The 13,400-nt window shown below is 40.5% G+C and overlaps 1 protein-coding gene across 7 annotated transcripts in view; it reads left to right on the plus strand.

Moving 5' to 3' along the window:
• LOC148013684 (protein HESO1-like) overlaps window positions 1-13,400 on the plus strand; it is a 48,395-nt gene that overhangs the window by 9,204 nt on the left and 25,791 nt on the right. For 6 of the 7 annotated variants that reach the window (XM_087668478.1, XM_087668477.1, XM_087668476.1 and 3 more), the window contains one exon: window positions 624-782. In XM_087668478.1, coding sequence (XP_087524604.1) covers window positions 624-782 — 159 coding nt within the window. The remainder of the gene's footprint in view (window positions 1-623; window positions 783-13,400) is intronic. The other variant, XM_087668474.1, reaches the window with a different exon arrangement.

The raw sequence follows: 13,400 nt of genomic DNA on the forward strand, positions 1-13,400 counted from the left end.
AGGATCTTGCTACTCTTCTCTCATGCAGCAATGTGGTCTGGATTTGCTGCAGCTTTTTAAAATTTCTCACAAGACATTAGAACATTTGCTCCTTAGGCCTCCTTGTGAAACCACAGCCACATGTTCTCCGGGTTGGTCTTCATGCTCCTGACACCTTGTCCATGCTGCATCTACTGGCAACATGTCCATACAAAATCCATGCAGGTAATTTCTTGTCATTTGAGCCACAGCTGTGTTTGCAGCTTTTCCATAGGTCTGGCTGCTTAGCACAGCTCTGCCCAACAGCTTTTACCTCTTTATTTAAGATAGTGATCTAGTTTGTTTAATGAGCTCAAAGAGAGTGAAAAAGTTTTTGTTCACCAATCTGTAACAAAGTTGACATATTTGATCCGGGACCATCTACTGATTACAACAAATGTGCCTGTGAGTTTAGCAGTTTTTGTTTTTAGGGTCACTTTGCAAAGATGGTTTCTTCTTCACAATTGGTTTTGAGTATTGGCAACTGATCCCATCATATTAGTGGAAGTATTGTGCCAATTTGTGCAGATTTAGAAATCTGTCAAGTGGTGATATGCAAAACAACATTTGAGGATTCATTAGTTGTTGGTTTCATTTATTTGCAGGTCAAAGCTTGGGCTAATGCACAAGGTATCAATAGCTCCAAAGACCAAACATTGAACTCGTTAAGCCTGATCCTATTTGTTGCATTTCATTTGCAGGTCTGTGATTCAGGCCATCCAGTTCTGCAAAGACATTTTACTTTATTGCTGTGTCGTCTTCATGTAGGTTTGTTTACCTATTTGTATGTGAGACAAGGGATGTGTGAGTGACAAGTGTGTATACCTTATGTGTAGAAAATGATATGTTTGAAGTTAATTTATTTCAGTAAAATTATGTTCCCAGTTATGTGTGAGACAAGAGGGTGGTGGGTGGGTGTGTGTGTGTGTGTGTGTGTGTGTGTGTGTGTGTGTGTGTGAGAGAAACAAGAGGGAGGGAGGCTTATGTGTGTGTGGTGGCTAGGACTAATGCGGAAGGTAATTCACTTCGCATGGGAGAGTTTACATTGGAGCAAAGTTTTTGATCCTCATTTGGCTGTTTCTGAACTAAAAAAGGCTCATGTTTTGGCAATGATAGACATTTCTAGAGTGATTGATGATCTTACTCCCCAGGGTACAGTTATGACATTCCCCAAGCTCGAAGGATGTATGCTCTGGGTTATCAGTATAGGCATCTTTGGAACTTGATTTGGGATATGCTTGAACCCTTTCAGCTTGTCCCTCTTTGGGAAGTTGCAGATAGATATACGTGACTGGAGCATTTCATACAGTGGAATACAATAATGCAGCTTGAGCCTTGGATATCTGAACATTTGCCAATTTCCTTTGGCATTGCACAGATTCTCTTGAGACTCTAAATTTGAGAGAGCAAACTACCATTTAAGGGGAGGCTTTTCTTATGGGCTTGCCGTCAGAAGGATTGCTGTCAAGAACGAGTTTCTCTGGCTGTAGATTAATGAGTTGTTGGATCATCTAGCCAGGATGGCGATTTTCAGCAAGTTGGAGTTGATGTCTAACTATTACCAGATTGAGCATTGCTTCGGACATTCACAAGACTGTTTCAGACACCTTTGGGTTTTTTGAGTTCATGGTACTTTTGGGCCGCTCAATGCAACATGGTGTTTTTCAGACTTGTCACTCATGGCATAATGTTGCAGCCTCTTCTAGGGAAATGAGTTATATCTTGGTTCACAATATGTCACGAAAGGAAAAATATGACCATTTGTCCAAAGTGCTGCGACTTTGATCAGAGAACAAGTCTTTCATGAAATAGAAGAAGTGCGAGTCCTTTATTACATTTATTTCTTATTTTGGGGCATGCCATTTCTGTGGGAGTCATTGGTATGGATTGTGAGAAAGTCAAGGCAATGGTGCAGTGGCATTATCAGAAGATGTGTTGGAGGTGAACGTGTTCTTGAGATTGGTGATGCCCACAGGTAGTTTGTGAAGCACTATGTGCATGTTGTATTGCCTCCACAGAAGCAAGGTTTTTGACTGGTTATGGACAAGCAACCTTTCATGGAGCCAAGTTATATCTGTTGTTCACATCCTATGTTGAGGATTTTGGATTTCAGTGAGTCCTTCATGGTGAGTTGTGACACGATCAGTGTTGGCATAGCAATGTTGCCACAGTATGTGCATCCAATGCTTTTTCTTGGCTTTCATCTACTTGATCATGGTTCTCAAGTTGAAGATGTGGTCTAGTGTAGAGAACCCTCATCTGAATCCAGCCTGTTCTGCAGCTCTCAGTCCCCTCCTCTCAGTGCATGTGTGTGCACACACACAGGGTGTCAAGGAGAGAGGGAGATGTGTTGCCGGTGGGTGCAGGGCGTTGGGCGGCGACCAGTGGAGTCAGAGTTGGCACTGTTTGCAGACATGGCTGCATCTAGGCGGTTCTTATGTGAGGGTGGCTACTTGAGACTGTGGTGGCGACCTATTGGTCAATGCCTACGTGACTACTAGGCAGATGTATGTTATGGCTTTGCCTTCCAATGAGAAAGTTTGTGACAAGATGAATCTTGGAGATCCGTCCTCCACATGGTTTATTGTGTGTTGACCACTTGAATGAGTTGCATGAAGGCCACAAATTTTTGTGATTTTTTGGGGGAGGGGGACAAAAGTTTTACCGTTTTAAGGATTAAAAGCTTTCTAAAGACTTAATTTTTAGGATTGGACAGTTTGTGACTGCTTCCCAAACCCTTTGAGAAAAGCCGCCCAGACCTGCATTAAATGCAGTCCTGTGTTACCAGCACAAATTCAAAAAAAATAAAATCATATTCATATACCTTCTTTTACATATCGCCTTCACACTTATTCAAACAACCCTTCCTCTCTTGCTCTCTCTATCTTAGCCATCCTCTTGCTCTCTCAGTGCTCTCAGCACCACTAATTCCTTTCAGCACTATGACCTCTCATGATGTGCCTCAATTTGAAACACCGATTGTGAGCAAACTCCAAGAGATAGAGAATGTTTATTTGATTTCTTCTGATCCTGAGCATACACGTGGCATGGGTGTTGTCCCAAAGGCTATTCTTAGCATCACATGAGATGCAAATTTGTTGCTTGCGGTGGCTTTGTAAATGGAACTTAAGGAGATGCAATGGCAGCTCGCTGAGTTACAACTCTCTCCATTTCCACTTGTGTCCACAGCCGTGCAAACTTTGCCTCTTCCACTCCAACTAATATCTTCAAAGGAGAGAAGGAATGCAATGAGACAAATATTGATTTGTGGGTGACCAAATGGATGACATACTTTGATTTGGACCAGTTGGTGCCCAATGCATCAAGCAGATCCTAATCGTGCTTTAGGAGATAAATCACGCTTTAGGAGAAGACATATGCTTGGTGGGTGGGGCTACACCCCAAGCCCAAGTCTTGGTCAAAATTTCAATTGTTTTTTTGGAAAGGATTTGTAATCAAGGATTAGATTGGAAATTTTTGTAGGTTATTTGAGTTGGACATGGGGAAGGAAACCTTGGAAGCAAACTTTGAGGAGTTCAGAACCTTCTAAACAAGACAAAGGCCTTGGATGATGTGCAAACATACTTTCTATGTGCTATCTTTTTGGGCTGTTGCCAGTGTACTAGAATGAGGTACTAGGCAACCCTTTGCATTCTTTGGAGGATGTCTATAGGTATGCGAAAAACTTCGACAGCACCTTGGTTGTGAGCAAGGATGGCCAATCCGTACTGTGACAGCTTTTCATCAATTGACTTAGAGTCACGCAAGAAAAAGAAAGGCAAACATAAGGCTACTCCAAGAAGATCAATCGAAGGATCATTGCTTTGTGTGCCACTAGATTGGTCACTTCTATGGAAACAAGGATTGTCCACAAAATATGAATGTGAAGATGAGCTCCAAGGCATTGGTAAATACCATTGAAGCTCCAAACATGTCTTTTGATTTTTCAGCCGAGGATTGTTTTGTAAAGGCGAGTTGTTGCACCTGGTTGTCTCGTAAATAAGAACATATTTGGCTTGCACGACCCTTCAGAGGTCACTAGTTCTAATAATGGCGCATCAACTATGGTGTTATTTGACAACAACTCCATCCACACTTTTCTTTTTTCTTGATTGGTGCATAAACTACAACTTCACACGATATCTACTAAGAGTATCATGTCTATTATGTGGAGGGCTGGTTGGGGAGAATTGCGATTGATTTGTGTTGCAATTGGATTTGTGTTGTAGCTGTATGTGGATGTCATTGTTGGCATTCCTTAGTTCTTTGAGAGATCTTCCGCATTCTTTGTAGATTATATATGTCATGTAATCTCTTTTGAGTTTGATGGTCGGTTTCATGTGATCAAGGCATGATAACCATGAAATATGTTTCACTAGGGTTGAAACATGAAACACATTTTGCTACTAAAACGTTTCAGCATGCATGACTTCACTTATCCCTCGCCTTGCAACCACAAAGATCGGATTGATCACCAAGGTGTTTCAACGAACGGTGGTTAGTCCAAATAATAAACTAGGTGCGATACAGATAATGACACCATATTTTAAGTGCATGGATGATGACTAAGTTGGTTAGCTTATGGCTCTCAAATGTGATAGGTTGGTTATCTTGATAAAGAACAATACTTAAAGTATAATCACTTGCATCCATATAATCCTCAAAAGGTTTATTCGGATTGATAATATACAACATTGGTGTAGTGTTGACTAGTTGTTTCAATGTTTGCAAATATTGATTGAGCTCACTAGTCCAACCAATTGGTGGATTAATGTGTTTTTTCTTGCTTCGGATACCCTTAAGCAAATGTGAAAAGGATTCAATAATATGAGGGTAGTCCTTTATGAACTTTTGAAAAAATCCACAAAAACCTAACAAAGGTTTTACTTGTCTCATAGTCCTTGGAATAGGTCAATCAAGTACTACTCGAATCTTATTGGTATCAATTCAGATGCCATCAATTGAGATGACATGCCTAAATGTAACTACTCTGTGCAAAAAAAATTGCACTTGCATAGTTTTGCAAATAAATGTTCACATGTTCAGATACGTAAAATGATACATGAATGTTTTACATCTTTCTCCAACGACTGACTGTAGATAAGAATGTTGTCGAGGAAGATGACTATCCACTTTTTGAGATACCGATGCAATAAATCATTCGTCATCTGTTGGAAGGTTGCGGAAGCATTGGTTAATCCAAAAGGTAAGACAAAAAATTGATAATGTCTATATCGCGTTGGAAATGCAGTTTTCGGGACATTCTTTGAAGCTATTCGTATTTGCTGGTAATCGGACCTAAGATTGATTTTAGTGAAATATCACGCACCACAAAGTTGATCTATAAGGCCATCTATCCTAGGTAACAAATACTTATTCTTTCTTATTCTTGATGGTTACCTTATTGAAATTTTTATAATCAATAGAGAAGTGCATTGTGCCGTCATCCTTTTTAGTGAGAAGGTCAGGTGCGTCCCATAGAGATTTACTTGGCTCAATAAAACCCTTAGCTAGGTAATCATGAAGTTGCCTAGCTATCTTGTCCTCCTCTTGCGGACCCAATCTATAAGGTTGTTGAGAGATAGGATGGCTACTGTGTAACATCTCGATTCTATGGTTTAATGAACTGTGAGATGATAAAAGTTCGTTAGGTAGTTCAGATGAAAATGCATTAGTAAATTCATCTAAAATCGGATCTAAATATTCACTTATTAGTATTATTATTAAAAGAAACTAAATTACATTGCATATCAAATGATTAAACGTTTTCAATGAAACAAATTATAAGTCACAACATTTGGATTAGAAAAACATTCACTTAAGTCCAATACTGATATCATATGTACATTATTTTTTGTGATTCTAGAGTGTAAACAATCCTCGATCACATGATAATGACATTCAAGTTCAAAAGAGAATACATGAGTTTTATAGTCAATATACAAAGAGAAATATGTATAAAAAAACCATGGCATACCAAGAATGACATCAACATGGTCAAAGCTCATAAGTTGGAAGCCCATAAGTTGATGATATTGTTGGATCGAAACTTGGTACCATTTGGGCTTAGTGATTCATAATATGGCCCTTCACATAACTGACATAATAAGCTCGGTCAGTGGTACTGAGTGGAGTTGCAAGTTTTGTATCAATCAAGAAAAAAGGAAATTGTAAGTAGAGCCATTATTGAATAAAACTATAACTTCTTGGCCATTAATATGCCAAGTGACCTTTAAAAGATTTCCTAGGCCAAAAACAATTTTATTTATGGAGCAACATTGTAACTACTCAGATGTATAAAACAATCTTCCGATAAAAAGTTAGAAGAAATACCTGGAGCTTCAATAGTGTTTAATGAAGTTTTGGAAGTAGACTTTGTCTTCTTATTCTGGGGACATTCTTGATCATTATGAGAGTGGCCAATTTGATGGTAGGCAAAACAACCACCCTTCGAGTGGTTCTTGCTAGGAGTGACTTTGCACTTACCATCTTTCGTCTTACTCAACTCCAAAGATGGTTGATGAGTTGCGTGTGGGATAGAATATTTCTTTGGCTTAAAGATGGAGGTAGCTCAATGGGAGCTTCTCGTCGACTAGTTGCCCCCTTGCCCCCTATCCGGCCAAAGTATTATAATTTTTTCTTTTTTGTATCTGTAGACATCCTCTAGTGAGTGTAATGGATTAAAGTAAAGCAATATTTGGTCGTTGACCTCTTGTGGTCAACATCTCTAGCCTCGTCTAGCCTTATAGAACAAAGGCTATATCTCTTGTGCCAATTGGATAATGAATACCTAGGTCGGGGGTAGAAACCAGCCTTCCTTCTGTGGATGGGTGGTAATTTCCTGATTATAACTTAGTTACAACAACAACATTTATTACAAAGCTGAGAAATACAAAATGCAAATTAACTCACAATCTTGGATAATGGACACCTTGTTAGCCCCAAAACAGGCATCTCTTTTGGTATTTCTTTAACTTAATTGAAGAAGAAGTTGATGTACAATGGGATTTTTCCCAATCCCTTTCAGTATTCCAACTCTCTTTGCTGTCCAAAATGACCATCAAGTCTTCAATCTGATTTTTCCCTTGATTCGAGCAATCAATTAGTTTTTACCCGCTTTGATGGAGATGGAAAATGCCCCAAATTCATTGATTTGCTGGTCCCTCCACTTGAATTTGATTGAAAACAGCTTCAGCCCTGTTGAATCCAAGTCTTGGAGCTTCCAATTTCTAGCACCTTCCCAAGGCTGTTGCTAAACCCTAATTTCTGTTGTAGATTCAATAGAGAAATTTCTGTTGTAGATTCTGTTCTCTCGCCCTTCTCTTTTTTTCTCTCTTTCTCTTTCTTTGTTGCCCCAAGAACAAGAACAAACCAAGAGGAGGACTCTCATGATCTCAATGCTGTAATCTTCGGAGCAAGGTTATAGAAAGGCTAGGAGATGAGAGAGAATGCGAATGAGAGAGAAAATTTAGACTTCCTTTGCAAATAGTTGAAGAAAATCAATCATCTCAATAGCCTGTAGATGCTGTCACTTGCTGTTGATTGGTCTTCGCCTGCCCTTGGCTGCCTCAGAAGGTCGTCCAATGGCTACAGATCAAACTAGTAGCATCTCCTCTCTCTCTCTTGTTGCAGGCTGAATGCTCTAAAATGCCTCTCTCCAGCATTTAAAGACGTTTTTCAGTCTTGCATGGGCATTTTCGACAAGTGGCAGTCTTCGCAAATGGTTTTTCCAGCATTATTCATAATTAAATATTAATTTCCAGCCTTTAAATACTGAAAATTAATCTAATGCTTATTTTGGTGTCCATAATAGAGTGAAAATGATTTAGAACTAATTAGAAAAAAAACAGCAAGATAACATTTGGAGAGAATCAGTGACATGGTCTATGTGTTTACATGTTTACACATAGCCTTAGAGTGTCACTTATTGAGACATGCACTTAATGACCATGCTAAAATGCTAAAGACATGCATATCTTAGGTTTAACATTCAGATTTCTATTAAACATTAGCAAGCAATGACTGAGAAATGTAGCATTTATCTCATTGTTTATGCCTCACTTTAGATGTGAAATGTTAGTCTTTTGATGAACTTATTGATGCCCACCAAGTGTGTCCAGCCTTGAGATGGAGCTTCCATATTTGCAATGAACTCGAGACAAGGCTAATCAATGATTAGAATTACTGCTAGTGTCAACCAGGATGATCAAGATTGAAAGAAGAAAGCTTAAAGCTTTCTAGCTATGGCTGCTAGCTAGACAAAGAGTTAGGGTTTTGATCAGTGTGGCCAGTAGAGAAGGAATTTTGCCAAGTCCTCTTAGGTGGGGATAGCCCACTTAGGGGGTTATCTAAGCCCCATGGTAGCCGCCATCATTGTGTCCTTTGTGATGAACATGATCAGGTTGAATTTGCTTAGATGAAATTTGCTCCTTTTTTTGTGTATTTCAGCAATGCCAGTTCTTGGAGCGGACAATGTTAGCGGTTTAGATGACGAGTAGCTGCACCTTGAGGTGGAGAAGAGACTTACAGAAGAAAACGTGAGTTGATATGCCTTCCTTTGACTACACCGACTCCTCCAAGGTCTGCAGGTCTAGAACTGGCTATGGAGGTTGAGAGGATAAGATGAAAAATGAAGCTTTTCTTGTGCACTTAGGTTGAGATGAAGTTAGGGGAAGCTCAATGGATCAAAGATGGTTCTGATACCATGTTAAAATATCAGAGTTGTAGCATGAGAAGATGTGCACCCTTAGGGCTGTTTATATAGCCTATGGATGGTTAGGGTTAGGGTTTCCCTTGCCCCAGTTCATTCACACTCATCTATTCTTATCCACCCTTGGATACAGTGGGTTCATGTGCTAGGAGCCATACCAATGACTCAATCAATTGCTCGTAGTAGGTAGCATATGCCATCGGTGAATCTGTTGTTGAGATATCGAGCTCCACTCGTGATATGCCAGGGTGACCGTTGTGCATTTATGTCACCGACTTGTCAGTTGCAGATACGGTTGGTACACCGCCCATGAATAATAGCTAGATGATAGCTATCCTTATCTACTCTAGTTCGTGGCTCGGTTAGTATGCCACCTTAGTTAGTTGAGTTTGGTTTGAGACCCATATATAGGGTTCTTCTATTTCTTTGTACTAGAGTTCTTTTGGCTTACATAACTAAGAAGAGGAAAACTGTTTTCAGCCTCCACCCTTGTGTGTATTCCCCCATTGTGCAAGCAAGAAAGCTACAAGTGAGACTCCTTCCTTTTCTCCCACAATCTTGACATGGTATCAGAGCCTTGTTCGTGGTAAGGAGCTCAAGAAAGCAAGCCAAGCTCGCGGTGTTCTGGTAAGAGAAGCAGTGTTGCTTTCATTTTCTGTTTTGGGAGCAAATCTTTGCAGGTAGCACAGCCGGAAATTGCAAGAGTGCATTGTCTCAGGTTGAGATGCCCTTCGCGGTGAAGCAAGAGGGCAGCATATGCTGCGGGACAGGGCTTTAGCCCTTGGCGACCCTGTTTTTTTGATTTGAGGCCATTTCGGGGTCTGTTTTAAAGGCGGAAGTTTTTTGCACGCACTCAGGAAAAGGCCCAGTTTTATGCTGTGCAGCCACTGTTCTACAGGTCGGTGAAAAGTTACTGTAGAAATTGCATCGTATGCCTGTGCGCAGAGACATTGGGAGTTACGGAATCATCCTTGGTTCCTGTTTATGCAAAATCGTCACTAGGAAGTGACTGTGTGGTCAAATACCACTTTCGCCAGTTTTGCAGATTTGCCCTTGTGAGGGTGAAGCTGAGTTTTTTGCAGTGACAGAATTTTTTGCAGTGTTCTGTAATGGCGTCTGATTCTCTTTCACAGATTGTAACTGAAAAGACTTGACAAGAACAACTTCCAGGCATGGAAGTTTAGAATGACGAATTTCCTTATGGGAAAAGGATATTGGGAATTTGTTGCAGGAAATGAAGAAGAACCAGTTCTTCCTGATGTTCCCAATCAACAGCAAATGCAGGCATTTAAAGCATGGCATGAGAGAGCCAAGAAAGTTATGTACTAGCTGTCTATCAGTATTTCAGACTCTATGATTGTGCATATTCAGGATGCAAGTACGCCAAAGGAGGCATGGGATACTTTGTCAAAAATGTATAGCACAAATACGCAATCCAGGAAAATGCAGCTCAAGCAAGAGTTGCATAATGTGCAAAGAGAAAGTATGAGCATCAATGACTACCACATGAAGGTGAAGAAGATTGCAGATGCACTTGCTTCCATTGGGTCGCCAGTGGAAGATGATGATTTAGTTTCTGTGACCTTGAATAGTCTAGGAAAGGATTATGCACAGTTTCGGACATCCATTTCAGTTCGTGAAAGATTTCCTGATTTTGAGGAGTTGATTGCTCTCCTAATTTCTGAGGAGCAGAGAAATGGTGGTGCATCTTCTTCAGGAGGAACTTCAAAAGAAAGTGTATTCTACTCGAATACTGGAAGAGGTAGAGGCAGAGGTAGAGGAGGCCGATTTGGAGGCCGTGGTAGAATCAGAATATGCAGCAAACTCAAGAAAACCAGTCCTATGGAGGAGGATGTGGTAACTCTAGAGGCAGGGGGAGCCAAAGAGGTCGTGGTGGATGGCAAAGATGCCAAAATGCAAACAGTAATGTTGAATGCTACTACTGTGGTAAAATGGGTCATATGGCTAAAGACTGCTATAAAAAGCAGAATGACATCATGAATGGAAAATTGCAACAAGGGAATTATGCATCTTCTAGTAGACAGGGTGATGACAGAAATGAGCATTTGTTTATGGTGCAGCACATGAACAATTCTGTGACAAGTACAGAAGAAAGAAACGATGTATGGTATATTGACTCAGGTGCATCAAACCACATGACAGGTCATGCAGAATGGATGGAGGATGTAAGGAAAATGGAAAAACCAGGATTTGTGGAGACTGGTGATGATACTGCACATCCTATTGTGCAGATTGAAAAAATTCCTTTGTCTATGCAGGATAGGAAAAAGAAATACCTGTCCGATGTATTTCATGTCCCGAATATCACCAAGAATCTGGTTTCTGTTGGTCAAATGGTTGAGCAGGGCTTGCAGGTCAGATTTAATCCTCATGGATGCTTTGTTGAGGATATGAAAAATAAAGGTCGCTTGATAGCAAAAGGAAAGAAGAAAGGCAGAATGTTTACGTTGGATGTAGACATGTCTGAATTGAGTGCAGCAATGTTTGCACATGGGACCGGTGTAGTTGCAGATATTGATATCTGGCATAAACGCATTGGTCATGTTAATGTACAGCGACTTAAATCAATGCAGGCCCAAAATATTGTTACAGGATTGCCCAAATTCAAGGTTGCAGAAATGCATAAGGTATGTGAAGCCTGTCAGTTTGGAAAACAGGCAGGGAAACCATTTCCTAGACATGTTCAAGAAAGTAAGAAGCCATTGGAATTAATCCACTCTGATGTGTGGACTACTAAAGCTGCATCTCTTGGAGGCTGTCATTATTTTGTCACTTTTATTGATGACTATAGCAGAAAAGTTTGGGTGTATTTTATGAAAAAGAAAAGTGAAGTTTTTGGGCATTTTACAACTCTTAAAGCTATGGTTGAAAAAGAAACAGGCCTGCAAATAAAATGCCTAAGGTCAGATGGAGGGGGAGAGTACCTCTCAAATGAGTTTGCAAGGTTCCTGCAAGAGCATGGCATAAAGCAGTAATATTCATGCAGTCATACACCACAACAAAATGGAATTGCAGAAAGGAAAAACAGGCATATTAGAGAGGTATCTCGTGCCATGCTCAACGAAAAAGACTTGCCAGATTTTTACTGGGCTGAAGCAGTTGCTACAGCAGTCTATATAATGAACAGGACTTCCACTGCAGCAATACATGGGATGACTCCAGAGGAGAGGTATATTGGTAGGAAACCAGATATTTCTCATTTGAAAAATTTTGGTTGCATTGCCTATGTACATGTGCAAGATGAGTTGAGATCCAAGTTGGATCCAAAAGCTGAGAAGTGCATCTTTATTGGTTACTCTCTGCAGCAAAAAGAGTATAGATGCTATAACCCTTCTACTCGTAAGTTTACAGTGAGCAGAGATGTTGTTTTTGATGAGATGAGTAGCTGGTATAAACCAGTAAATGTGATTGATGATGTAGATGCACAAAATGGTAATGCTGCACAGAATTCACAGCAGCAGTCACAAAATATTAGTGGACCTGGAGCGTCCTCTAGCAGTGGTTCACATTCTTCGCCATGGACATTATGCCACCATTGTAACACCTTTGAGACTGATTGCTTAAAAAATGAGTCATTCTTTTGGGATGGCACTGCTAATCATAGCTTCAAACAGTTAAAAGACGTGCTTACTCCACCCCCCATCCTTGTCTGCTGCCTTGACTTCTCTAAGTTGTTTACCATTCATTGTGATGCCAGTGGCCGACGTATTGGTGCAGTATTGTTGGAAGATCATGGTGTGATTGCATTTGGGAGCCACAAACTTGATGAGAAGGAGATGCAAATGAATGTATATGACCATGAGATGTTGGCCATCCTCCATGCCATCAAGAAATGGCACCACTATTTGTATGGCAGCTGCTTCCAAGTGAAAAGTGGCCATTGAGTCCTCCAGTACTTCTTGACTCGGTCCACTTTGACTCCTAAGAAAAGGCAATGGGTGGCAACCTTACAAAACTATAAAAGAGAAGGTAGATCAGCCCATGTTTGATGTGAATGCAGGTCACTCTTATGTGGATGGTGAATCCAGTGGCTCAGAACAGAGCATTGATGATGAGTTGGGTATTCCTTCTATTGTTACACCTGGAGTAAGGAAGACCAGGGATGTTTTGAGAGCACTTGGGAGTGAACCTACTTTGCGCAGGTCTACGAGAGCTAGGTATCCTGTGGATAGGCTGAAATATGATGGATTTACAGCCATTCACTATGCATATATGGTCAAAGTGATACAGGAACCAGAACCCACTTCTTTTGAGCAAGCCATGGGAAAAGAAAAATGGGAGAAAGCCATGGATGAAGAAATGGATGCCTTGGAAGCAAATGCTACATGGGAGTTAGTACCTTTGCCTAAACGTAAGAATGCAATTGGCTGTAAGTGGGTTTATAAGGTGAAGCACAATGCAGATGGTTCTGTGAACAGATACAAGGCAAGATTAGTAGTCAAGGGGTATGTACAAACATATGGCATTGATTATGAAGAAACATTCAATCCGGTTGCAAGGATGGCAACCGTAAGAGCAGTCATTGCTATGGCTGCATCAAAGGAATGGTCTTTACATCAAATGGATGTAAAGAATGCATTCTTGCATGGTGATTTGCAAGAAGAGGTATATATGGAGCAGCCACCAGGTTATGTGCATGCTGTTCATCCTG

The sequence above is a fragment of the Lygodium microphyllum genome, chromosome 26 (genome assembly GCF_053477565.2).
Source record: "Lygodium microphyllum isolate KBCC chromosome 26, Lygodium_microphyllum_v1.1.10, whole genome shotgun sequence".
NCBI lineage: Eukaryota > Viridiplantae > Streptophyta > Polypodiopsida > Schizaeales > Lygodiaceae > Lygodium > Lygodium microphyllum.